At 42.3% G+C, this 24,187-nt stretch overlaps 3 protein-coding genes across 6 annotated transcripts in view; all 3 read right to left on the bottom strand.

Annotated features, from left to right (window-relative positions):
- The window catches only part of LOC139545586 (CCN family member 1-like), a 30,304-nt gene extending 29,765 nt beyond the window's left edge, over positions 1-539 (bottom strand). Inside the window, exon 1 of the mRNA XM_071353533.1 lies at positions 353-539. The gene's annotated coding sequence lies outside the window, so the exon portion shown is untranslated. The remainder of the gene's footprint in view (positions 1-352) is intronic.
- A 1,090-nt stretch (positions 540-1,629) lies between these two features.
- On the bottom strand, positions 1,630-17,723 carry LOC139545587 (FK506-binding protein 15-like). 4 transcript variants are annotated; one of them, XM_071353536.1, is made up of 28 exons: positions 17,436-17,723; positions 14,743-14,846; positions 13,605-13,683; positions 13,414-13,483; positions 13,212-13,286; positions 13,008-13,106; positions 12,752-12,901; positions 12,560-12,628; positions 12,272-12,415; positions 12,013-12,164; positions 11,874-11,922; positions 9,611-9,727; positions 9,446-9,521; positions 9,127-9,230; positions 8,775-8,975; positions 8,594-8,692; positions 8,405-8,499; positions 8,039-8,141; positions 7,053-7,224; positions 6,811-6,947; positions 6,408-6,563; positions 4,623-4,775; positions 4,324-4,416; positions 4,108-4,236; positions 3,521-3,628; positions 2,826-3,406; positions 2,559-2,644; positions 1,630-2,269 (listed from the first exon to the last, which is right to left on the bottom strand). In XM_071353536.1, exons 1-27 carry the CDS (start codon positions 17,483-17,485, stop codon positions 2,575-2,577), a joined length of 3,435 nt encoding a protein of 1,144 aa, XP_071209637.1. In that variant the 5' UTR covers positions 17,486-17,723; the 3' UTR covers positions 1,630-2,269; positions 2,559-2,574. The 4 variants fall into 4 exon arrangements, with proteins under 4 accessions (XP_071209637.1, XP_071209638.1, XP_071209639.1 ...); XM_071353537.1 differs by having other exon boundaries at positions 17,432-17,723; XM_071353538.1 differs by lacking the exon at positions 2,559-2,644.
- Positions 17,724-19,184: 1,461 nt separating this feature from the next.
- On the bottom strand, positions 19,185-22,631 carry LOC139545588 (fibroblast growth factor 17-like). The gene is made up of 5 exons (XM_071353540.1): positions 22,027-22,631; positions 21,904-21,940; positions 21,374-21,551; positions 20,606-20,712; positions 19,185-19,637 (listed from the first exon to the last, which is right to left on the bottom strand). The coding sequence occupies exons 1-5, from the start codon at positions 22,056-22,058 to the stop codon at positions 19,347-19,349; spliced, it is 645 nt and encodes a 214-aa protein (XP_071209641.1). The 5' UTR covers positions 22,059-22,631; the 3' UTR covers positions 19,185-19,346.
- Between the last annotated feature and the right edge of the window lie 1,556 nt (positions 22,632-24,187).

Here is a 24,187-nt window from a genome sequence, read left to right on the forward strand (position 1 = left end):
CCAAAGTTAAATCTAGAATTGGCTTCCTATTTCGCAAACAAAGCATCCTTCACTCATGCTGCCAAACATACCTTGTAAAACTGACCATCCTACCGATCCTCGACTTCGGCGATGTCATTTACAAAATAACCTCCAATACCCTACTCAATAAATTGGATGCAGTCTATCACAGTGCCATCCGTTTTGTCACCAAAGCCCCATATACTACCCACCACTGCGACCTGTACGCTCTCGTTGGCTGGCCATCGCTTCATACTCGTCTCCAAACCCACTGAATTCAGGTCATCTACAAGACCCTGCTAGGTAAAGTCCCCCCTTATCTCAGCTCGCTGGTCACCATAGCAGCACCCACCTGTAGCACGCGCTCCAGCAGGTATATCTCTCTGGTCACCCCTAAAACCAATTCTTCCTTTGGCCGCCTCTCCTTCCAGTTCTCTGCTGCCAATGACTGGAACGAACTACAACAATCTCTGAAACTGGAAACACTTATCTCCCTCACTAGCTTTAAGCACCAGCTGTCAGAGCAGCTCATAGATTACTGCACCTGTACATAGCCCATCTATAATTTAGCCCAAACAACTACCACTCCCCCTTCTGTATTTATTTTGTTCCTTTGCACCCCATTATTTCCCTCTACTTTGCACATTCTTCCACTGCAAATCTACCATTCCAGTGTTTTACTTGCTATATTGTATTTACTTCGCCACCATGGCCTTTTTTTGCCTTTACCTCATTTGCTCACATTGTATATAGACCTATTTTTCTACTGTATTGACTATGTTTTTTTACTCCATGTGTAACACTGTGTTGTTGTATGTGTTGAACTGCTTTGCTTTATCTTGGCCAGGTCGCAATTGTAAATGAGAACTTGTTCTCAACTTGCCTACCTGGTTAAATAAAAAAATATCCCAGGACACATTAGCTAGCAACAGCAAGCTAGCTAAATAAGACAAATTAACGTTAGCTTGCACTTGCTAGCTAAAGTGCCATACATGTTTAATGCTTTTCGACCTGTCCCCAAATTAATGTAATTGGTTCAGTTTGTTTTGATATTTTAACTTGCGTGTCGTGGTCGCGTTTGGTGTGGGAGGGCAAAATACATTTATGCAATACGGTTTGGGTTCCGTGTAAACTCTGCTGATATTCTTTGAGCAAAAACCATCCGTGCAACGCATACGTACCTTATGGGAGGGCAAGCCAGACAAGTAAATGAAATAGGCTAAGAAAAATCAGTGTAGAGCTAGCTAAACAACTTTGTTAGCAAGAACACTAGCTACCCAAGAGCTACCTTTCTAGTTCTTCTCCACCTGCTGGTCAAAGTTGTTTTTACGCCCACCCCCAGCCTTTCTCGGAGGATGCCATGGACAGCTCTCCATACTCATGACATTGCTCATCTTGGGCATATTTCTTGATTATATGGTGTTATGTAAATGTATATCAACACCAAATTCTGATCCAGTTTTTTGTCAATGTGTTTAAATGTTTTAATTGCAAGTATCAGTATTCAATTTAGCAAGTTGTTGGTTTGATTCTGGATGTCATCCCCAAAATGATCCAGAAATCGCTCTAGTGCAATATCTTAACGAAATACAAGAAAAGGTCAAGTTGGAAAGGAAACAACAATAGATGTCCACGTATTCTATGCATTTTATTTTCTGGAATGAATATTGGTTAGCAAAAATGTGTAAAAGTTAGAAGTTCTTGAAGAGGCAAGCCCTCTTATCATTAGCACATAATACATGACCGCCTTGAAACCCTTGAAAACAAACAGACAAACATGACAGGGAAAACAAGCAAAATCATCAGCTAGAGACCAAAATTGTTAATTTAAGGCCTAATGAAGTCAACAAATGACAGGACTAACAGATAAAGATTGATTGACTTTGATTGCCTGGGGGGGGGGGGGGTTCTGGTGGAAACCACCTTTAATCAATACTTGATTAAATGTGGTTTCCAGGCAGCAGCAGTCAGGTCCGACCAAAAGATCTCAACACAGCACAGGTCTCTAACCACAGTGTTCAGAGCAGTCAGACAGGACGTCCTTCTCACTCACTTGAGTTGCCTTATCTGAGACAGAGACAGTTCACCACGTCCCTTCCATGTAGTCCCTTTTAGGACAGTGGAAAAGATATCTCAAGAGGGCCTGTCCCTCCATCTGGACTTTAAGACTCATAAGACTTATCACTTCAGTTGTTGCTCATCCCAGCCAGTCAAGATCATCCTCTTCATCGCCAAACAGAGGGGCTGGGGGAGGTTGCCCCTTCAAGCTCTGAGAAAACATGGGGAAAGTATATCAAATGTGAGTTGTGTTAAGTAATTCTCTGCTGACCACAAAACACTTCAGAAATAAATGAATTCAGAACAAGTTCCTGTCAGACTTTCAACAGTAAAGAATGCCACTGAATTCGATCCCGAAACCATCTTTGTGTTACCTGCTGTACTATTCACAGAGTAAGCCACAAAACAGATAAACATAGGCTTCACTGACAAACAAGGGGAACAGAAGCAGTGTGGAGACATCTGAGAGAACTGGTGTGACCCTACAGATCCTTCCTCACCAGCTCATCATCCTCCTCAGTGGGTTGGGGCTGTGCTCAGGAAAAATGTCTCCTTCCCATTTTCCTCTCCTACTCCCTCAGTCAGACTGAGAGAATAGTAAAACACACGAGTGAGAATGGACATAGAGGGGGGGGGGTGAGAAATAGATACATGCAGGATTTCATGCATATTAGCAAGGGACAACAGGCTTATTATGAACATAGATAAGGCTCAGTTAAATTAAACTTGGTTGAGTATTAGTTCACTGGTCTCTCTATAGAACTCACCTTGTTACTTTCTCATGACTATCATACAGAGGGCTTGGTGGAGGTGGAAGCTGGGTTTGAGGACCCGTGGCTTTGGAGCTAGTTCTTTTCAGTTCACCCAGGGGACCCTCAATAATCACACTCACTTTCTTCACCTCCGGGCTACTTATGTCACCTTCGGACTGAGTTTTCTGTCCTATCTCAGAGGGCAGATTCTCCTCAGGGTTTATGCCAGTGGGTTCAGAAGGCTCTGTGGTGATCTCTCCCTGTGGTTGGGGAGATGGTGGTTGTGGCTGGGTTGAGAGTGGTTGGTGCTCTGGATCTGTGTCGGTGTCTGCCTCTAGCTCCACTCGAGTCGGTTTCTTTGTCTCTGGTACTGCCTCAAGGTGAGCCCTCTCCTGCACATCTCTGGGGTCTCCCTCCCTCTGCACAGAGGACTCACTAAGCTGCTCAGGCTCTGTCCTCTGCTCCTCCTCTTCCTCCTTCCCATGAGCATCCTGAGCTGGTCTCTCCTCTCTATGCCTCACATCACTGTCCACCTCTTCTTCCCTCAGATGGGATGAACGTCTCTCAGTACCATTGAGCAGTTGCAAGGTAACACTCTGTAAAGGGACAAAGACCAACATTAATTCACCCACATCCTTTTCAGTCCATCTTCATTGTGAATAACACATTGAGATAACAGTTTTTGTCATTGTCCTGAAGAGATGCTGTACCTTTATGGTGTTGACGATTACTCCGAGCACAGTGCTGCCTGTGTAAGTCTCGTGTAGGTCAAACTCCCCCCTCAGAGAGTGAAACACTCCATTCATTACACGCTTCACCTACCAGGAAAACATGGCCAGGGTCAAAACATGAAATACAGTTTGATTGATTTTTGTGTCGTACGCCAATTAGTGCGCAGCCCGTATGGGCTTATAAAACACTTTAAGTATGTGTGAACAAAACACACATATATATATTTTTAATGCATAACAAAGTACAGCTTTCACCACGTCACATTATACAAACAATACACTTCTCCCCAAGGCTTTGAAAATAAATTGGGCAATGTCAAACTCCCGTTCTGAAAAAGAATACTTGCCTGTGTTCATCATGTATCCAGAACACTTCAAGGTGAGCATTTATTTTAATTTATTTTACTGAACTTTAAGTTCAGACTGACATATGGTTCAAGGCTGTAGTTCTACTTTAAAAAATGTATTTTCAAATTTTTGGTTTAAACCAAATATCTACTGCCCATTTTTCCAGGTAAGAAAGACACAGCTGTCTGAAAGAAAACATGGCTCTGTGTCCCTCTCACCTCCCCTGCAGTGTCCTGTTCTGCACTGTCCGCTTGGCCCCCTTGCTCTGCCAGCCTCCTTTCCAGCTCAGCCACTCGCCCCTCCAGCTTCTGTCTCACAGCTGACCACTGCTCCTCCAGGCCTGAATACTGAGAGAGCGAGAGAAAGAGGGCTTCATGACATTATGGAGAGAGTTAGCTGCTAATGCTATTACTAACACATAACCAGATCAATACCTTTTCTTGTAGGACCTGCTGCTCCTCGTCCTGTCCCTGCTGCTGTAACAAGCACTGCTCCTCTGAGTCCCTGGACTGCTTCAGAGCTGAGAACTGTTAGAATGAAAGAGAGAGCCCAGTTAGGGTTCCGCACCACTACTCTCACAGATTAAGCTACAGAATATGTAATTCCATAGTTGTAGAACAACAGTAACAAAAAAAAACACGCATTATAAAACGATGTATGAACTCAGGAGTCCAAAGTGGCGTCGTGAGAGAGAAAGTTGTGTGTACGGTATAATATGGGTTAGGCTGTTGACCTTTTCCTGTAGCTGGGTCAGTCTCTGCTCCAGTGTGTCTCTTTGCTCTGCCAGTTCGGCCATCTCACGCCCCTGCTGCTCCTTGGCCGAGGCCAACGCCTGCTCACACTTCCCCTTCCACTCCTCCTCCAGCTCTGCTTGCAGTTGGGCTAGCTGGAACACACACACAAAAAAATAGACACGCACACAGTCAGGCACACACACAAAATGACTCTTCATAGACAAAAAAAACTTATCCAAAAGGAGATTTAGCTGTGTAAATATTTGTGTTATTATTTATCACTCCCTATAGACTATACATATACACCAGTGTTTACCCTAGGATATTTTTCAGCAGCGGTGGCCAAGTTAGTGTAGGGAATGGGGGTGTTGTGATGGGGCTGACATGGCGCTGAAAATAAAAAAATACCAGTTATGAAGCTAATTTCCTGCAATGCTACACATTTTGCAATGGGGCTGAGAGAAAATGTGCAGGTTTAAAATAATTGACCAGTGCAAATCTCTTTAAAAAGTTCATATTCTGTTAACTCACACCCCCAAAAAAATGTGGGAAGGAAAACTATTTCGCTCCTATTGTAAGTAATTATAGGTAATATTTCATAATCTGGAAACACTGAACAATTACTTTAAAGCCAATTTCCTGCAATTCTACACAGTTTGCCATGGCTTGTGCCGTGTTCTAATACTATCTAAGTGACTCAAAGATTCTTTAATTCAATAGGGGCCCCATGCCATGACATTTTTGGAATTGTAGATTCTCCCTGTGTAAGAACATTTCCATCCAACCATTTCATGTGGATGAATTACCTGAGGCATGGAAAAAGTAATGACCGGGCTGATTGTACCGGCGTTTCATGTTGCAATTTTAGAAATGCTGACAATTGGTTCGTTCTACATGGCAGGATCTTGTGTCTGTAAAATGTATTATGCTAGAAATGGCGGGGGAAACGCCTTCATGCGCAAATATTGATATAATAACCATCAGATCGAAGTGAACTTAGGAGTCACATGATATGGTTTATGGTCCTCCCACTACGACCGGGGAAAGCCTGCAGTTTATTAGGCTACAAATGAAATAAGTTCTAATGAACTTTACAGGGTGGTGAATGTGCACGGTGATGAGCTTGATGCTCCTTTCCAATAAATACTGAGGGTCTTATTCTGGTGACATGATGATCGATGCTTAGCTTCCGTTTGACAAATAATATTGCTCATATCCATAATAATCTCATAATGTAGGTAGCCTACCCGCAATGCATCTGTGAGCTGTTGATTAGGCTAGAGCTCACGTGTCAAGACCAGAGTGGACCAGCTATATAACAGTTTTTGTAGAGTTGAGTTGAAAATGTGACGGAAACCCATTTAACTTGTATTTTTAATTCGGTACATGGGAATTTAATGGCAAAAAAAAATATTTTTATGTGCACTACGTCACCACACAGCCTTTTATCCGCAAAAAGTCATTTTTGATGGAAACATCTCTAGTGGGAAAATGCAGATTTTAGAATATTCGCATGAAAATCTGTCGCAAATTGGATAGAAACCTAGTTACGGTCTAGTTTTTACTCTGGTGGCTGTTAGTTCTCAAATATATAGGTCCATTATCTTTTCTACATACTTTATATCTGGTTTTAGTTGTTTAACTTTAAACTGAAAATGTTTTACCATCCCAAAAAGAATAAATATAATATATATATATATATATATACATAAAAATGTACATCATACGATTTAATAGTGGAGCCCGCCGCTGCTGATTAATATAGGGGAAACACTGTACAGTACCTGTTCAGAGGCTGCCTGGCCAGTGCTGGTCCTGGCCTTGCGGAGCTGTGTCCTCAGACTTTCCAAGTCCTGCTGGCTGCTCCTCCTCAGCTCCTCCATCTCCTCATCACACCGCTGCCTCTCTGCCTGCCACTTCCTCTTCCTGTCCGACACCATCTGAGAAGAAGGATGATGATACCCTTAGACACCGATCTAACGTCAGTTTTAGGTCCTTCTCCAACTAATGGTTAAGGTTTAGGAGTGAAGAGAGCTGAACTGAGATCTGTACGCTGATCCTAGATCTCTGCCTCTGGGCAATTTCTACCATGGACATCTGAGAGGAGGCCCACGCACACTGACGTAAGCATTGGTGCTCAAATCAAAAGATAAACCAACAAGAATATTTACTGTGTGCCATACTCACTCGTTCCATACAGTCTTTGTCAGCCTTCAGGTCCTGCAGTTCCTCCTCCATGTTGTTCACCCGGAGATCCATCCCTTTGCGTTTCTGCTTCTCTGTGCGGTACTGAGCCTGGCCTCTCTCTGCCGTCTCCTTCAGCTCTACACACACACAAACCCCTTTAGTGACACTTCCTCCGTCCTACACCAAGATGAACACACTCTCACCTCTCTAAATAAAACACATTGTGTAACAGTAGCGCATACCTTCCAGTTGGGTCTCTAAGGAGGAGATGCGTGTGCAGTGTGTGTCGCTGTCCTGCAGGGCGGAGGTCAGTTTGTTCTGCAGCTCTGTAGCCCTCTGCTGGTGAGACGTGGCCTCCTGCTGCAGCTGGGACACCCGTGATGTGCACGTGGCCAGCTCCTCTGTCAGACGTACCTGAGGGACAGAGACAAGCACTGTTAGTCACCAGTGTTGTCTGTCTATACAATACACAGCCCAGTGACAGGCTGGTGTCCCAATAACCTCAAATTTCCTTAGTTTCCTCATCTTCTTTCCTTTATGATCACTTATCTGACTGGAAGCAAAGCAACATGGTGGGAACTGTACATTTCTAGACCTTTTTTCCAGTGGTCATGAACGAAAGGCATCGAGGAAAGGAGGCCATCTCACATTTTTGGGACACAGCCATAGAGAGTGAGTTGACAGTGGTGGTGATTGGCTGGACATGATGAGTGAGAGACAGACTTAACATGGACTCGAACAGCATGACCCTGTGGGAAGAAGATTAAAATGACTGATAATGAGGGAAGGGTTGAAGAATGAAATAAATGAAAAGTTAGCGAAAAGGGGGATGGGGAAGATGACGAGTGGAGGGAGGTAGAGAGTGAGCAAACAGGCTCACCTGGCCCAAGCCCAGGTCCTGAGGCAGAGCATGCTGGAAAGAGAGAACGGTCACTACTAAAGGTCCTGAGACTAACACCGCAGGACAAACAGCCAGGAACAGTGGATGGAGGTGAGATTCTGTTAGTCCCCAGACACACCAAAGTTCACGTAAAACGCCACTGAAATCCCCACAGCCATGTTAAATACTGTAATAAACCCTTTTGTCATGAGAAGAATTCCTAGAGCCATCGCTATGGGATTAAATAATCACACCTCATACTGCCACTGGCTGGGAGAGTATAAGGGAACGTTTGTTGATCCTTGCAGGGTGATAACAGTATATACAGACGTAAGGTGGGTGATGTACCTTATCCTGCTCAGCCTGCAGCGCCCGGGCCTGGTTGTGTTCACTTGAGGACTTTAGGGAGTCATTCCTCTGCTCCATCAGCAGGTTACTCTGCTCCATGTACCTGGACGACAACAACAGGTAAATTCAGCAGATCAATGTCTGCCTCCTACAGCAGATCAATGTCTGCCTCCTACAGCAGATCAATGTCTGCCTCCTACAGCAGATCAATGTCTGCCTCCTACAGCAGATCAATGTCTGCCTCCTACAGCAGATCAATGTCTGCCTCCTACAGCAGATCAATGTCTGCCTCCTACAGCAGATCAATGTCTGCCTCCTACAGCAGATCAATGTCTGCCTCCTACTGCAGATCAATGTCTGTCTTACCTCTGGTTCTGGTTGATGAGCTCCCCGATCTTGCAATTCTGCTCCTCTATACGTGAGCTCTTCTCGTACACGTCCTTCTTTAAAGATTCATTTTCCTATAAAGACAGTTACACATTTAATGATCAATAAATATGTATATATATTCAAATAAATTGAAAGCTTAAAATCCCCCCCACCCCCGGACTGTACCTGAATGATTCTTTGGATGTTGTGCATAATCATGGCGGTTTCCATAGTGACACTGGGCACAGCCAATGAGTGGCCTCCATGCCTATGAAGGTCGTCAATCTGTCAAAACATGAGGATCGAAGAGAAGTGAAAAACTGATGTCTGATAAAACCAGAGAAATACCCTTCATATTACTGCTGACCTTTGAAGCCAACTGGTCCACTTTATCTGCCACTTTGCCAACAGCCAATCGGGTCTCAGAGTTACGCTGCCGAGCTTCAGCCATAAGGAAGGAAGTGACCTCGCCAGTGCCTCCCATGTATGGTACTGCCTGGGTGGGGTACATCTGGCCCATTGGTTGAAGTTGAGATGGAGACATAGAAGACTGTGGGTAGGCGTAAGGCTATGAAAGAACATAACGGACTGATTTAATGACACAGAGAATGAGGAAAGCATCATTAGAAAGGGAGGTTAGCCTTAAAGTCAATACAAAATAGCATGGAAATTAGTTACATTTTTGACAGTTGAATGATGATGACATGGGTCATTCTCACCTGAAAGGCATGGACGGAGCCTGACATCACAGGCTGTGGAGCAGCAGTTGTCATAGCAACAGACATCAAGGCAGAGGGCGATGCCCCGTGAGGGTAAGAAAGCACTTAAGAAAGAAATTAATATGTACAAACTGAGAAATGTCATCCAAAGGCAGCCTCCAGGGCATCAACAAACAGACACCCTGAAAAGGAAGTTTTACAGCAGATCTCAGTCTAACAATTCAAGACATAGGTCAATATCACTGTTTTTTAAGACCAATCTATTGGTCAGCTAAACATGGAGAGTGATGACTCCAGCAGAGGTTGTGGGAGAGCTCACCTTGCACTGGAGCTTGGGGGGCAGTGGAGATCTGTACAGGAGAGGGAGCAGCAGGACGCTCCTTCACTCTGGGGTCCTGGAGGAAGACAGAGATTCTCTCTCGAATACTTATCTCAGCTAATATACTGTAGGTGCAGCTATATGAAAATAAACCCTTCATCTCACCTCCATCTCTGAGTCACTGGCGTCTGGCTGGGAGGAGGGCCCTGCCATGAAGGGCAACATGGGCTGGCCCATCTTGGCCATGCGAGAGATCAGCTTGGCTTTGGTGGCATCTGGATTCTGGAGCAATGGGAAGATTAAGGAATAGGTTATACTTCATCAGGTCAGCTGTGCCTAGGGCTGTTGCGGTGACAGTATTACCGCCACACCAGCTATCATGAGTCAAGACCGCAGTAAAATTCCACGTGACTGTTGAGTCACAGTGAGCTCTTGGCTCTATTCTCCCTTCATCAGGTCACTAATGGCCTGCTACTCAGGGCTCTATTGTCCCACCATCAGGTCCTAATGGTCAGGTATTCAGGGCTCTATTGTCCCACCATCAGGTCCTAATGGCCTGGTACTCAGGGCTCTATTGTCCCACCATCAGGTCCTAATGGCCTGGTACTCAGGGCTCTATTGTCCCACCATCAGGTCCTAATGGCCTGGTACTCAGGGCTCTATTGTTCCTCTAACCACTCTGACGTCAATGCAAATACAATCGAAAATCACATCAAACACTTATCATCAAGACAGTATTGTGATTTTAAAACTCACCTCACTGTGATTGATCAGTTTGAAGAAAGAAGTTCAACAGCAGGTTGAAACCGTGTTTGTTGTGGATATTGTTTCAAAGTCTAACAAAGAAACGGACAGCGCTTTTTAAGGTGATGATTAACTCAAAACATCCATATGCATATTAGAGTTTATGCATAGGCGTAGGAGTCCAAGCCCCCCCAAAAAACTGAATTCAAATAATGATTTTGCCGTTATATAATACATAGACTACCACATACTATGCATAACAGAAAAACATCAAACAAAACTGATTTAATGTCTTTGGTACATACTGTAATTGGTAGCCTATACTCCAAAATTAAACAAATTCAAGTAATCGTCTTTGGAGTGTGGACTGTATCATTATGCATACTGGATGGACTGGTTACCTTATGCTACTCTCCAAAATGTCTATCCATGATTCTGGGAGAGAATGTATGGCCCTAGGCGATGCTGTTGGTTCACTGATTGTGCAGGGTGGCTTACAGTTAGCCTACAATGAGTGCATTTGTATTTGATTTTGAATAGCCTAGTAATAGGGTAATTAATTGAGGGACCCCTTTAGGTATAACAATTTTTTATAGTATACTTTTTTTTTTTAATAACAAGGTTTTGAAGTGTCAGTCCTAAATCTAGGAGATATACATTTTAAAAAATGTATCTCTATATACATACTCAAACACAGTACCAGTCAAAAGTATTTTTACTATTTTCTACATTGTATAATAATAGTGAAGACATCAAAACTATAAAATAACACATGGAATCATGTAGTAACCAAAAAATAAAGTGTTAAATAATCAAAATATATTTTATGAGATTCTTCAAAGTAGCCAACCTTTGCCTTGATGACAGCTTTGCACACACTTGGCATTCTCTCAACCAGCTTCATGAGGTAGTCACCTGGAATGCATTTCAATTAACAGGTGTGCCTTGAAAATAATTCCATATATGAACTTCTGACCTTCTTAATGTGTTTGATCCAATCAGTTGTGTTGTGACAAGGTAGGGGTGGTATACAGATGATATCCCTATTTGGCAAAAGACCAAGGCCATATTATGGCGAGAACAGCTCTAATAAGTAAAGAGAAACGACAGTCCATCATTACTTTAAGACATGAAGGTCAGTCAATCCGGAAAGTGCAGTCGCAAAAACCATCAAGCACTATGATGAAACTGGCTCTCATGTCAACTGCCACAGGAAAGGAAGACCCAGAGTTACCTCTGCTGCAGAGGATAAGTTCAGAGTTACCAGCCTCAGAAATTTCAGCCCAAATAAATGCTTCACAGAGTTCAAGTAACAGACACATCTCAACATCAACTTTTCATAGGAGACTGTGTGAATCAGGCCTTCATGGTCAAATTGCTGCAAAGAAACCACTACTAAAGGATACCAATAAGAAGAGACTTGCTTGTGCCAAGAAACACAAGAAATGGACATTAGACCGGTGGAAATCTGTCCTTGGTCTGATGAGTCCAAATTTGCGATTTTTGGATCCAACTGGAGATGCTAAACGTGTTTATGTTCATTTACAGTCAATTACCGTGAGACCGGCAGTCTTTTGCTTGACAATAACCATCTGACAAAATATTATGATCGCCACAGCCCTAGCTGTGCCTGTTTTATATAAAGTCTAATGTGACTCAGATGAGAAAGAGAGAAAGCACTCACTGTCAACTGTTCACTGATGGAATTCGACTTTGCCCGAAGTGGTGGTTCCCTGAAAAAGAGATGGTGAAAACAATGGAAAGAGGAACACAGACAGAAAAGAGCTGGTTGTGATTGTGTTTAGATAAGCCCATGCTTTTACCCTGGTGTCCCGGGGCTTGTAGCATGGGGCAGAGTGGGCCCTGCCGGGAGGTAGGGACCGAGGTTCTCCACACAGGGGGCAGGTGAAGAGGCAGCAGAGTCCCGAGACCCAGCACTGGCACGGTCAGACCCACCGTCTTTCGCCAACTTCACCTGGGGACACAACAGAAGGGCATGATGAGACAAAGACACTCATTAAATATTACATTTTGGCTTAGAGTTACTGGACAGTCCCATTTGCGATATTCTGGAGGTCCTACCCGTCGTAGCTCTGCCTCAAAGATGAGTGTGCTGTCTGCTGGGATGCGGTTGGCCACTCCCTGGGAGCCATAGCCCAGACTGGGGGGGATCACCATGAGACGCCGGCCTGACTTCCTCATACCCACCATGCCCTCCTCCCAGCCCTAGCAATCAGAGAGGACAGAGGAAGCGGTGCATTCCCCATGCAAGTCTGGTATGGAATGCCCCTACTATTCTTCTTTAGAACAGAAGTGTTAGCTGTGCCTATACGACCCACATTATCCACCCATTGTACATCAATTAATCACCTTAATCACTTTTCCAGCGCCAAGTTTCAGTCGTAGCAGCTTGTCTTTGTTCAGGTTGGAGTCAAAAACCTGAAACAATAGTTGAACATTACAAGAATACTGCTGTACCACTAGCTCCCAGGGCAAAGAGGACACACAGCAATGTGCGAAGCACTAATCTCTAACGGCACAACACATACAGCCATATCTTACCTGTCCGACAGCATGGTTCTGCAGGAGCCAGCCTGTGTATGTCACCTCCAGGGAGTCTCCATTCCCAACTCCCTGCCCCTCCCCTAGTGTCAGGTCCTGCATCACCACCATATCTAAGGAGGGGGCGCTGTTCACTTTTGCCAAACACACCTAAATTAAAGAAACAGCCAATTTAAAATATATTTTATACCAGTCTCCATTAAAAATGTTTCTGCACAAAGCAATTAAACATGACCTAAGCTCAGCTGTCCATCACCTCTTTACAAAAGTCTACAGCAGCCTTCTCTGTGTCAAACATCAGGGACCAGTTCTGGCGCTGGTCATCATAAAAAGTGCAGTAGTTGTTGGGCTGAACCTGCAGGAGACAACGGGAGAGAGTGAGATTCTTTTAGAGAAGCTTACTGGCTCTCTTTTCACTTGCTCAGCTTCCTCTGACAAAAAAATAAAAAAATAAACTCGCCGTAAAGATGAAGCCAACATGAATCTTGGCCGCAGTCACTTGTTTCTGCTGACTGATGTAAAGCAAGAGTTTGTACTGCGAGAAAACAGACAGGGAACTTTTAGAATAATGGTAGCAAACGTGCATGATGATAAGCATTTTCAAAGCATAGAATTCTCATGGAAATTCACCGTTTCCAATAAAAGCCCAACTCTGGTCTCACCTCTCTTGTTGTTTGGTTACCCAGGACTGCAGCTCCCAGCTTCCCTTGTTTCTGATACTGTCCGTTAAGACTAAACAGAAAGATGCACCGTCAGTTATGGATTAAGTCAAAACCAATGAATGGGTCTAACGATGTCACAGGAGCCACGGGGGTGGTATTTCTAGTCATTTGTACAGTTTAAAGATACTCACTATTTGAAAGCATGGATAGCTGTAGCCAATAGTACTGCAGGAGCACCTGGAGGGACAGCAGGTTTTTGAGCAGGAGGACCTGGAAATGAAAACATGCGGTAAACACATCTCAGGTTCACCTGAGCATATTAAAACTTCTTATGGATCAAATTAAATATTAAACTTTCATGAAATCACACATGCAATACACCAAATGAAAGCTACACTTGTTGTTAATCCAGCCGCAGTGTCAGATTTCAAAAAGGCTTTACGGCGAAAGCAAACCGTGCTATTATCTGAGGACAGCACCCCCCCAAACAAAGACAGACAATCCTAATTCAACCCGTCAGGCACGACACAAAACTCAGAAATAAAGATTTAATTCATGCCTTACCTTTGACGAGCTTCTTCTGTTGGCACTCCAATATGTCCCATAAACATCACAAATGGTCCTTTTGTTCGATTAATTCCGTCATTATATATCCAAAATGTCAATTGATTTGGCGCGTTTGATCCAGAAAAACACTGGTTCCAACTCACGCTACATGACTACAAAATCTCATGAATTACCTGTAATCTTTGTCCAACCATTTCAAACAACTTTCGTAATACAACTTTAGGTATTTAACGTAAATAATCAATACAATTTAAGACGGGATAAACTGTGTTCAATACCGGACGAAAACAAAGAAAGCACGTTCCAGGTCGCGCGCACCAACTCATTAGAGTGCACCTGGAGTGACACAGGGCTACTTCTTATTTTCTCTAAAGAAAAACATCAACCAATTTCTAAAGACTGTGACATTTACTGGAAGCTATAGGAACTGCAAGCATATTTCTATTAAAATGGCCTTGCCATAGAAAACTAATGGAAAACAGATTGACCTCAAAAAACAAAAATCCCTGGATGGATTGTGCTCGGGGTTCCGCCTGCCAAATCAGTTCTGTTATACTCACAGACTTTATTCAAACAGTTTTAGAAACGTTAGAGTGTTTTCTATCCAAATCTACCATGCATATCCAAGCTTCTGGGCCTGAGTAGCAGGCAGTTTACTTTGGGCACAATTTTCATCCAGATGTGAAAATAGCACCCCCATGCCATAAGAAGTTAACCAAACTTTGGTCACATTTCCTTGCATCGGTTAAGTTATGTTTTTACCTGGATTTGAGGTCTTCCTGGGCTGTTTAGGGGCTGTATATTGAAAAGATTCATTCCCCTGACTTGCTGCTTGGTCCAGTCCAAAAAGTGATGCCAGCTTTGCGCTGAAATAACACAGAGGAAGTGATATTTAGGTTATTTCTGTAAGCCTATTATCTGCGATCGGCCTATTGGTGTGATGAGGTAGGCCTACTAGGCCCCCCTCCTAAATTCACAAATATTTTATCAAAGATATCAATACACCATGGTATGTTCCATAAAGACAAAAACATCTCATTGAATGAAAAGCTAAAGGTCTTGTGTCATTTCAGCAGCTGTCCTGTTTCATGGTTAATCATTTCCTGGCTTACTGTTCCTGATTTCACCTAACACAAAAAAATGTTAATGAAAAAAGTTAATGTATATTGAGCAGGGAGAACAAAAGTCCCATGCCCATTTGACACAGCAACCACACACTGTATATCAAGACCCATGCCCAAACAATAGAGAAAAGCTGCTCTTATGAGCCCTTTCATCTGACAGACTGAGGATATCTGAATCCCAATACAACTGCCTCCAACAAGTCAGCATTCCGTAGTTAACATTAACAAGTCATTGTGGTGTTAAGTCAAGTAGCCAATTTCCAAATTTAACAGGTCGTTGAATGCAAGACGCCGAAAACACAATACCATTAGTGTAGGTCATTTTATCACAGCAGCTCTTACTACGACTACACACTAGAAAAGCCTATATCATCATGTATTGCAACATCTCTAACAATGTCACGTTGCCATAACTGAAGCGTAAATAGAACGATCACAAGAACATTTTCCCAGTCGCTACTAGAACCAGGCAACCACAAATTCAAATAATAAAACGCCCCATAACCTTCCTCAACTGCTACAGACAGACCACCAGTGGCAAATGAGGCTTATGCGGTCATCATCAAGACAACATCAACTTTTACTTTAACTCTTCCCTCCAGAGCAGGACAATACTGACCCTTGGATCTCCCTCCACAGGTAGTCATTATCCCTTAGAGCAGAAGACATGGTGGACACCTTGAAGCCTGTCTGTTGCTTACGACTGGTGGTGAAGAGTAGCCCCTTTAGCCTACATGTGTAAGGCAGGCACGGGCCACCCAACACACTGCGTTTCAGTGTTCCCACCCTCAGTGATGCCCTCCACTCCTTTCCTCAATGTCTTGCTCTCCAATGCAGTCACACATCCATGGCCGATTTGACACCATATCACTGGAAGAGCTGTGGAGCTCCGGTTCAGTCTGCAGTCCAGTGTGTGCTGAGCTGAAGGAGCAGGCAGCCCTCGCCCTACTGGCCCAAACTAGCAGCATGTGAGAGGAATTAGGAGCCACAATGCTCGCCTCCCCCCTCCTTCACTGCTTCTGGCCCAGACAAGCTTCATTCCTCCAAATCATATTAGCTGAGGGAACTATTGCCCTACTAGCCAGGAAATGTTAGAGAGCAAAACACATAGGCCGTAGTTGGCAGTTAGCCTGCTTTGTACAAGTGATTTATAGCTATCTACTTCAGAGCAGACATAGCAGGCCGATTAATCCAGCAACCAAAAACTGGGCTCGCAGCCAAAAAGGAAACAAATCATAGGATAGCATAGGATCTAGCAACTAGAGTGACCTGCAACTGAATGCATGAGGCACCACCTACTGTACCTGCAAATCCCGTGCAGTACTGTGTCTCTGGGTAAGAGGTGGAGGACAAAGACTGTCTCACAAGGCTCTGACTGAGGATGCGCGAGGAGTCAGACGAGGTCAGGTCACCCTTCCCATCGATTATTATTTTGCAAGGCATAGATGCGGTAAAGAGGGTCAATCGAACTCGACCAAAACAATGGAATTGACATTAAAACGCATGGGGGAAATATCCCGAGACTCCTCATTGGCCCCTAATAAAATTAACCTACATTTAGGCTATTGTTTATATGTGTAATTCACACTAATTTGAGGAGAAAAATCAGAGCATAATGCTGTATGGATGTCAACCCCAACACATGTTCATGTCATGGTTACCAATCAACTGCATTGAAGTTATAAACGAATTTGACTACCACCCCCGATTTATGTATGCTAGTTATGAAGATTATATGAACCAGAGGTAGCATTTAGCAGTCAATGAAAAGAGACAACTTCTACATGTTATGCAGCGAAAACAGACAAATCGGACTTAATTAACAACATTATGGGCCTCTTACAATACTTCAATCATGACGGATTTCACGAATATCCACTTTGTTTGACCAGATGTGTTCAATGTGCGCCAATCTGGTAAATGGAACGTCTGCGTTTTTACAGCATCTATGCACCTGACTTGGTCAAGTCAATAGAAGGGTTGGTTGTTTAGCAACAAAAATACCAGAGCGCAACCACGGGGAAAAGAGAAGTTGGCTTAGATTGTTGACAACATGTAATCTGTATTTCGTCTCCAATGTTTATTGAAAACATAAATATATTTGCACAATGACCACTTGTCTCGCAAATACATCATTATAGTTGTTGGTTAGTTAACTAGAGAATTTTTGGCCATATTAACATTGACAGGAAATCAGTCAAAACACCTCAAAACAAGACATGGTATCAATAACAATGAAACAAGCTGAAACGAGAAATGATTCCCCCACATGGCAATTTCTTGTCATTCTTGCTAGCAATCTGTCCAGAAAAAGAAAGGAAACTTACTCACCCTCCAGTAGGTGATAGAAAATCTCCATCCTCGTCGTCTGGGGCAAACATTATGAATGGATTTGCTATTGTGTAGCAGTTACGTTTTTCTCAGATAGTATGATGTATCTTGGGGTGAGAACTAAAATACTTATTGAAAATAACGCTATGACTGCCACCGCTCACTGAACTTGGATCTCTTCCTGTTCAGATCAGCTGACATACCACCTGATCCATGGTGCCGTACATTTTTCTGCTCCCGGGTAAATTGAGGCACTCTTTAAATTCCATTTCCGTTTGACACACAGCGGAAGCTTTTCCTTTAGGTCTGACTGCAGGTCCAGGGTCAGTTTATCCAAAATGGCTTTATTGGGGCTTGTGCAGAGAGGAAGCGGCGATGCGGTAATTGACCCCATTAAAACGGTAATTGAAAACGGTAATTGCCCCAATGGGCTGATCTAGAGTTATTATATACCGGAAGCTCTGGCTTATCCTACCAAAAGCACCTGAATCAGAAAATGACTCTCGATAAACCCAATGGGACAATTACCGTTGCAGTATACAATGATAACCACTAGAGTGAACCGTTACTCCGTTACTCCAATCCCAGTATTTGCAGGTTACCCCCAAAAAGAACAAAACTGACATTATAGACCACTAATTACGGGGGACACTGTAATTGGGATACTTGTTCCATTGAGCCACATTTGCATGTGTCAACAGGCTATTTTATTTGAGAACTATTACAAAAGGATTACACTTTGTATTTTGTAAAATGTATTCTGTCCCTATAATAGCATTAGCAGGGTATATCAACGTGGTCCGTGTTTAATCAGAGGCTCTTATCTGACTTTTGGTGATGATTGAAATAAAAGACAGATGTGGGGGGTGGGTGGATCAGCACCTCTCCAGTGGAGCCATTCAGATGGTGGCTTTCATTGGGCCTACATTGACAAATGGTTTTCCAAAAAAATTATGTCATCAGGTTGAAAATAGATCTAATTTATATTACATAAACATGACCACATGTCTTGCTATTAAGGATAATTAATTTTAATACCCATGTCTTACTTCCTTGCCAACTTTATTACAAGCGATAATCTCACAATATTACTGGCCTATTCCTTGATAAAGGGGTTAGTGCAATATCATTTTTGATCTGTCATAACAGTACCGTAAATCCATGTGATTGATCATTTGGAATAATTTGATGTTTTGTTATTTATTTTTGCATAACAAATTCATCCTACACAGAACATGAATGGTGCTATGGGATGGATTGGTGTTGTTGCTCTTTTCAAATATAGGGTTAAGGCAACATAATTAATATCATGGAATTGAGTAGGTATTGAAGTTGAATTCATATTCATGACCAAAAGTAAAGTACATATCAGTAAATAAATTGAAGATTTGAGCCTGAGAAATGAATATTGTCTTTGCATAGCCGTTTGTTTGAATGATATGCCACTTGGCTATTGATTTTTATACTGGATTAAAAAAATGGATGCACCTATTGTGCACACAGATCTGCGAAACAAGAACATTACTAGTTCCTGTACATTTCTGAAGAGGTTTTGTTAACTCAGAAATCTATTTCAGCACACGTACCAAGAAAGTAGTCATTTGAGAGACACGATCTTAAGGTAAGATGTTGCATTTGTCACGCTTAAGTTTTGTGCCAACCAAGTTGAACATGTTTATTAATGTACCTATTTCCTCTCTGTCGCATCACCACTCCAAAAGATAAATAAAACACATACACACAGTCATATTAAATATATACATCAATCTCATTTACTCTCTTACATTATTTACATGGGATCATTTTACAACAATAATCCTTTAGACTTTTGAGCATTTTAAGTATCTTCACGTATTAAAAATATAAAGTTCCATATTTTTACTCAATAATATGAGTCCAATTTGTTCTGTACTAGGCAGCAGCCTGTGATTTCCTGTTCCGTTTCGCACGACGGGTGGGGGGAAAACTGATGAACTCAAAGTGTTTGATTCTATCCATGTTGGGGAAAGGTAGTGGGCCCTTGTGTAGCCTCTTGATGAAATGGACCTCTCTCTGGTTCTCCCTCGTCTTTGAGGCTTTGATGGGTCTCCCTTTCCTGGTGAAAGCCACATACCAACCCTCATACTTGGCATTCTGGAAGGCAGTGTAATTGTTCTCCAGCACAATCTCTGTAAAGATACAATCCCTGCTTCTTCCATTAAGCTGTTGAGAGGATGAGAGAGAGGAAAGAGATCAAGTCAGAGTGCTACTACTAGAAGGCATATAGATCAAAACAACATCTGGATAGGTTAATTAAAGTATGTCCCTCTGAACTCCATTGCTATCTATTGATTCTCAAGCTCCAAACAAAATGGAACACTTCAATGTTCTCCTGAAACACCGGAACCGTCTAGTTTACAGTTATGATGTTTACTTGAGTTGTATCACCATCAAACAAATGCAAACAATGTGTACAAGACAAGCTCACATCCATTGTATCTACATTTTCAGACAGTTTCATAACAACTACAATGAAGATGCCATATCAGTAAAGCCTCCTCCATTTCAAAACAATAAACTATGAACAGCGAATGTTAAATACATATCTAAACCACAATAACTATATTGTTGGATTTGTCCAAAGGACAGTTACCGCCAGAAAACTACAGCCTTCATCTGTACTTAGTTATTCACTAGATGAAACCAGAACCTAGTCTTTCAACACCCCAAAAAGATGGAGCGATTTACTTCTCATGGCAAGCAGACAACACTGAATACATATTTTCCATTTCCATGCAGGACGTGGAGGGTTGACTTCCGACCAACCACCAAAGGGAATGAGGAGAGTTTATCCCATGCCTTGCAACTGTAGATCTGCTACAGTTGGAAATACATGTTGGTTGTCTCCCCATCACCGACCCTATGCAGGCTAATGAATAACATTACAAACAAGTGTCATTATAACACGCTATGAGCCAAATATGTCTGCCATATGACAGGGAGAAACACTGGTTAGTAAATACATCCCTTTTATTGCAGTTTCACTATTTCAAACTATTTTTCTACTTGTTGAAAGAAAACTTAACTTAAAGAATTTACAATCACAGTTACATAACAATGACCATATAACTATGAAACAAGCAAGCTAGAATTTGTTCAACTTTGAAAGTGATGTGGATTTGACATTATACCTTTCCAACCAGTTTCCCCTTCCCGTTCATACAGAGGTAACGTCCACTCTCTGCACCTTTGATCCGAACCCGACTGCCAAAGGTGTCAGTTTCTACAAAGAGACGTGCTACCACACACATATCCATATGAAAATACAACAATGGTGTGATAAATCCAGTATGTCAATTAACTATATTTTGTACACTCCTTATATCATATTACAATTCTTATATGGAAGTGGAATGAAAATAAAAAACCGTACGAAGCTAGCAATAAGCTGACCTAATTGGCCTATAAACAACTTGCATATATTGAAGAGAGATGATCTTAACAGCCTATGATGTGAGATATTCTGGGTTTCGGGTTGAGACATTAACAAGCCATTGCTATGATTAACTAAGTGTTGTTATGCATGTTTGAAGACAAAAGTAAATCAGGGTGGAATACACAAATACCAATTGCATTTGTCCTATTGGTCCATTGATTTGCTCCCCCTGGTTAATTAGGGCTAACAACAGGAATGTGTATTGGACCTGGACAAAAGACTTGGCCTGATTCGCCAGACGAGATTTAGATATACCGTAGGTAGGCTAAATTACCATACAGCCCTATACAGAGGGTGGAGGCAGAATTAGGTGGGCAAGTAGGCCTAGCCTAGGCTACAGACCTCTTCATAGACAGCACATTGCAAATGCAGTCCTCGTCAAAAACTATTAATAAGCCTTGCATGCATGCGTCCGACTGTTTGAAAACAGTGTCATGGCCCTCATGAGAAGAGAACAATTTACCGTAATTGTTGCCGTCCTCAGCAGTAGCAGTGACCCTCTTGCCCTGTATCTGGACGTGCTTCCCGCTGGTCCGGCTGTATAGTTGGTAAACCCTGACCTGTCGCCGGCTAAACTGGTCCGTCACTGCGCCCTGCTCCCTCACATACTGGTTAAAATTAGGAGACGGGTGATTCTCCCCCTTTTTATGCAAAGGGAAAAAATAATCACTTATAGGATTTACTTCTAACCTCTAATTGAAATGTTTTCTAAAACAAGAGACCACTGCTTGACTCCAGAGTTTGACTGAATAACATAATCCCAAAAATACAAAAATCTGGGTTTGTAAATTATTTGGTAAAAAAACAAACATGATATCAACTCTGGTAGGACAACATATTGTGTTGCATCAGGCCTATAATACATGTATTCAGAGGCAAGCGGTCCAATTAAAAATAACAAGAAAATCAAGACATCAAATTTTACATTTATCATCAAATGCGTATTAATAATTTGTCTAAACTATCTGCACGGGACTTTGAAAGAGGGTTTACCTGAGCATGGCACCACAGCACGAAGAAATGAAAAGATCTGCGAAATGAAATCACAATGAATAAAACATCACCAACAATAAAATGTTTTTCGATAAGGATGTTTCAAAAGGTAAATATTCTTACATGTAAATACAGCGCTGATTTATTCCATACATTCTCTTGTTATGTAATCCAATTGCACATTTATTTCTTCACGGAGACAAACGGATCCAAAGTAATCCAACAGAGTCCCCTGGTTTCGGATATCCGCTTGACCTGTCCACTCTGTGTCCCTTGTTAGTTTATGAGTTTTATTCCATTCACACACCAACTTTCAGATGTGAAACACCTTCTTCAAAGTGTTTAGGAGAAACACATCATGGTACGCATATGAGGAAAACGGTAGGCCTATCTATACTCCAATTACAGCAGGTGTGTTGAAGTGTGAAGGTCTTCCTGAGAGTATCCAAAAAGTATGCAACCAAAAGAGTCACCGAGATCCATCATACAAGTCCAGTGGAAAAACTATTAGGCCCTAACTATTGCCATTTGGATGTTTATTTCAAGAGAAAATATTGTTCCCCATACGTAGCTCAATGTAGCCTCAAGTAATTCCAGGTTTAAAAAGCGCTCTTACTCATAGCGCGTCTTGGCCTCTTGCTGCGCAGTGGTTAAATGTTGAAAGGCTGGTCCCTCCCATAAACTGGTTGTCGGAGGTTTTGGATTGTGGGTGGGCAGGGCACTGTGGCCTGTAAAGAAATAATACAAGGGGGCAAAAAGTTTTAATAGCACCCGGGTAGGCCTACAGATGATAATGTAATTCACTTTGGGTATTAAGCACAATATTACGCAATCACGGCTAATTAACCAACATGCCTTAAGCATATCAGCATGTACTTTATCTGTTTTTATTTTATTTATTTTATGGAAATACACAACATAAAAAAATACATCCTGTTTTTCATCTCTTGCGCTGGATCGCTCTCTCTCTCGCTCTCTTTCTCTCTCTCACCTCTCTTTCACGACAGATGTAAATGCGAGTTATCTACTACGTTATAATGCATTTAGATCCTAATTAATCGCTGTATTTAAAAGTGAGTAACTTAATCTCACTAGAAGGGGTGTGGCATTGAGGTGTAAAATCCATTGCTTTCTCCATTCTCTCTCGTTGAGAGGTTTACGGCTAAAACAAATCATGTTAACAATAGTCTAGTAGCCTAATCAACATCACTAACTGATGACTGACTGATGTTACCAGGATGCTTATTTCCCGCTTGTTAAACTGGCATTAATTGATGATGGTCTATTTTTGTCCAGGTTTACACCAGTTTCAAAATCGTTTTGAGATTATGGACATGTCTCTGAGAGATTATGATAGTTGCATAATGTATTGTTTCACTGTTTTTCACACTGTGCATTCATATACTGTATTCTTCACATAGCTCATTATAATACTGTTCATTGCATTTTTGTTACACTGTTTATACACGCCATAACTCTCTATAATATACAGTGCATTCGGGAAATATTCAGACCCCTTGACTTTTCCCACACTTGTTTACATTACAGCCTTATTCTAAAATGGATTACATAGTTTTTCCTAATCAATCTACACACAATACCCCATAATTACAAAGCAAGAACAGATTTTTTAGACATTTTTGAAAATGTATTAAAAATAACAAACTGAAATATCACATTTCCATAAGTATTTAGACCCTTTACTCAATACTTTGTTGAAGCACCTTTGGCAGCGATTACAGCCTCGAGTCTTCTTGGATATGAAGCTACAAGCTTGGCACACCTGCATTTGGGGAGTTTCTCTCATTCTTCTCTGCAGATCTTTTCAAGCTCTGTCAGGTTGGATGAGGAGTGTCGCTGCGCAGCTATTTTCAGGTCTCTCCAGAGATGTTCCATCAGGTTCAAGTCTGGGCTCTGGCTGGGCCACTCAAGGACATTCAGAGACTCTTGCATTGTCTTGGCTATGTGCTTAGGGTTGTTGTCCTGTTGGAAGTTGAACCTTCGCCCCAGTCTGAAGTACTGAGCGCTCTGGAACAGGTTTTCATCAAGGATCTCTCTGTACTTTGCTCCGTTCATCTTTCTCTCTATCCTGACTTGTCTCCCAGTCCCTGCCACTGAAAAACATCCCCACAGCATGATGCTGCCACCACCATGCTTCACCGTAGGGATGGTGCCAGGTTTCCTCCAGACGTGACGCTTGGTATTCAGGCCAAAGAGTTCAATCTTGGTTTCATCAGACCAGAGAATCGTGTTCTCTGGAGCCCTGTCCGAGTGACCATAGGGT

Source organism: Salvelinus alpinus, chromosome 19 (genome assembly GCF_045679555.1).
Source record: "Salvelinus alpinus chromosome 19, SLU_Salpinus.1, whole genome shotgun sequence".
NCBI lineage: Eukaryota > Metazoa > Chordata > Actinopteri > Salmoniformes > Salmonidae > Salvelinus > Salvelinus alpinus.

Excerpts from the sequence above, each read along its gene's own strand:
- LOC139545588 (XM_071353540.1), bottom strand. The coding sequence starts at position 22,058 with ATGTATGGAATAAATCAGCGCTGTATTTACAT. Across the intron at positions 21,552-21,903 it reads TGCTGTGGTGCCATGCTCAG|GGGGAGAATCACCCGTCTCC; the intron begins GTAAACCCTCTT and ends TTGCATAAAAAG. Across the intron at positions 20,713-21,373 it reads TGAGGACGGCAACAATTACG|CACGTCTCTTTGTAGAAACT; the intron begins GTAAATTGTTCT and ends TGTGTGTGGTAG.
- LOC139545587 (XM_071353536.1), bottom strand. The coding sequence starts at position 17,485 with ATGTTTGCCCCAGACGACGAGGATGGAGATTTTCTATCACCTACTGGA. Across the intron at positions 9,728-11,873 it reads CCATCAGTGAACAGTTGACA|AATCCAGATGCCACCAAAGC; the intron begins GTGAGTGCTTTC and ends CCATTGCTCCAG. Across the intron at positions 9,522-9,610 it reads CCAGTGACTCAGAGATGGAG|GACCCCAGAGTGAAGGAGCG; the intron begins GTGAGATGAAGG and ends GTCTTCCTCCAG.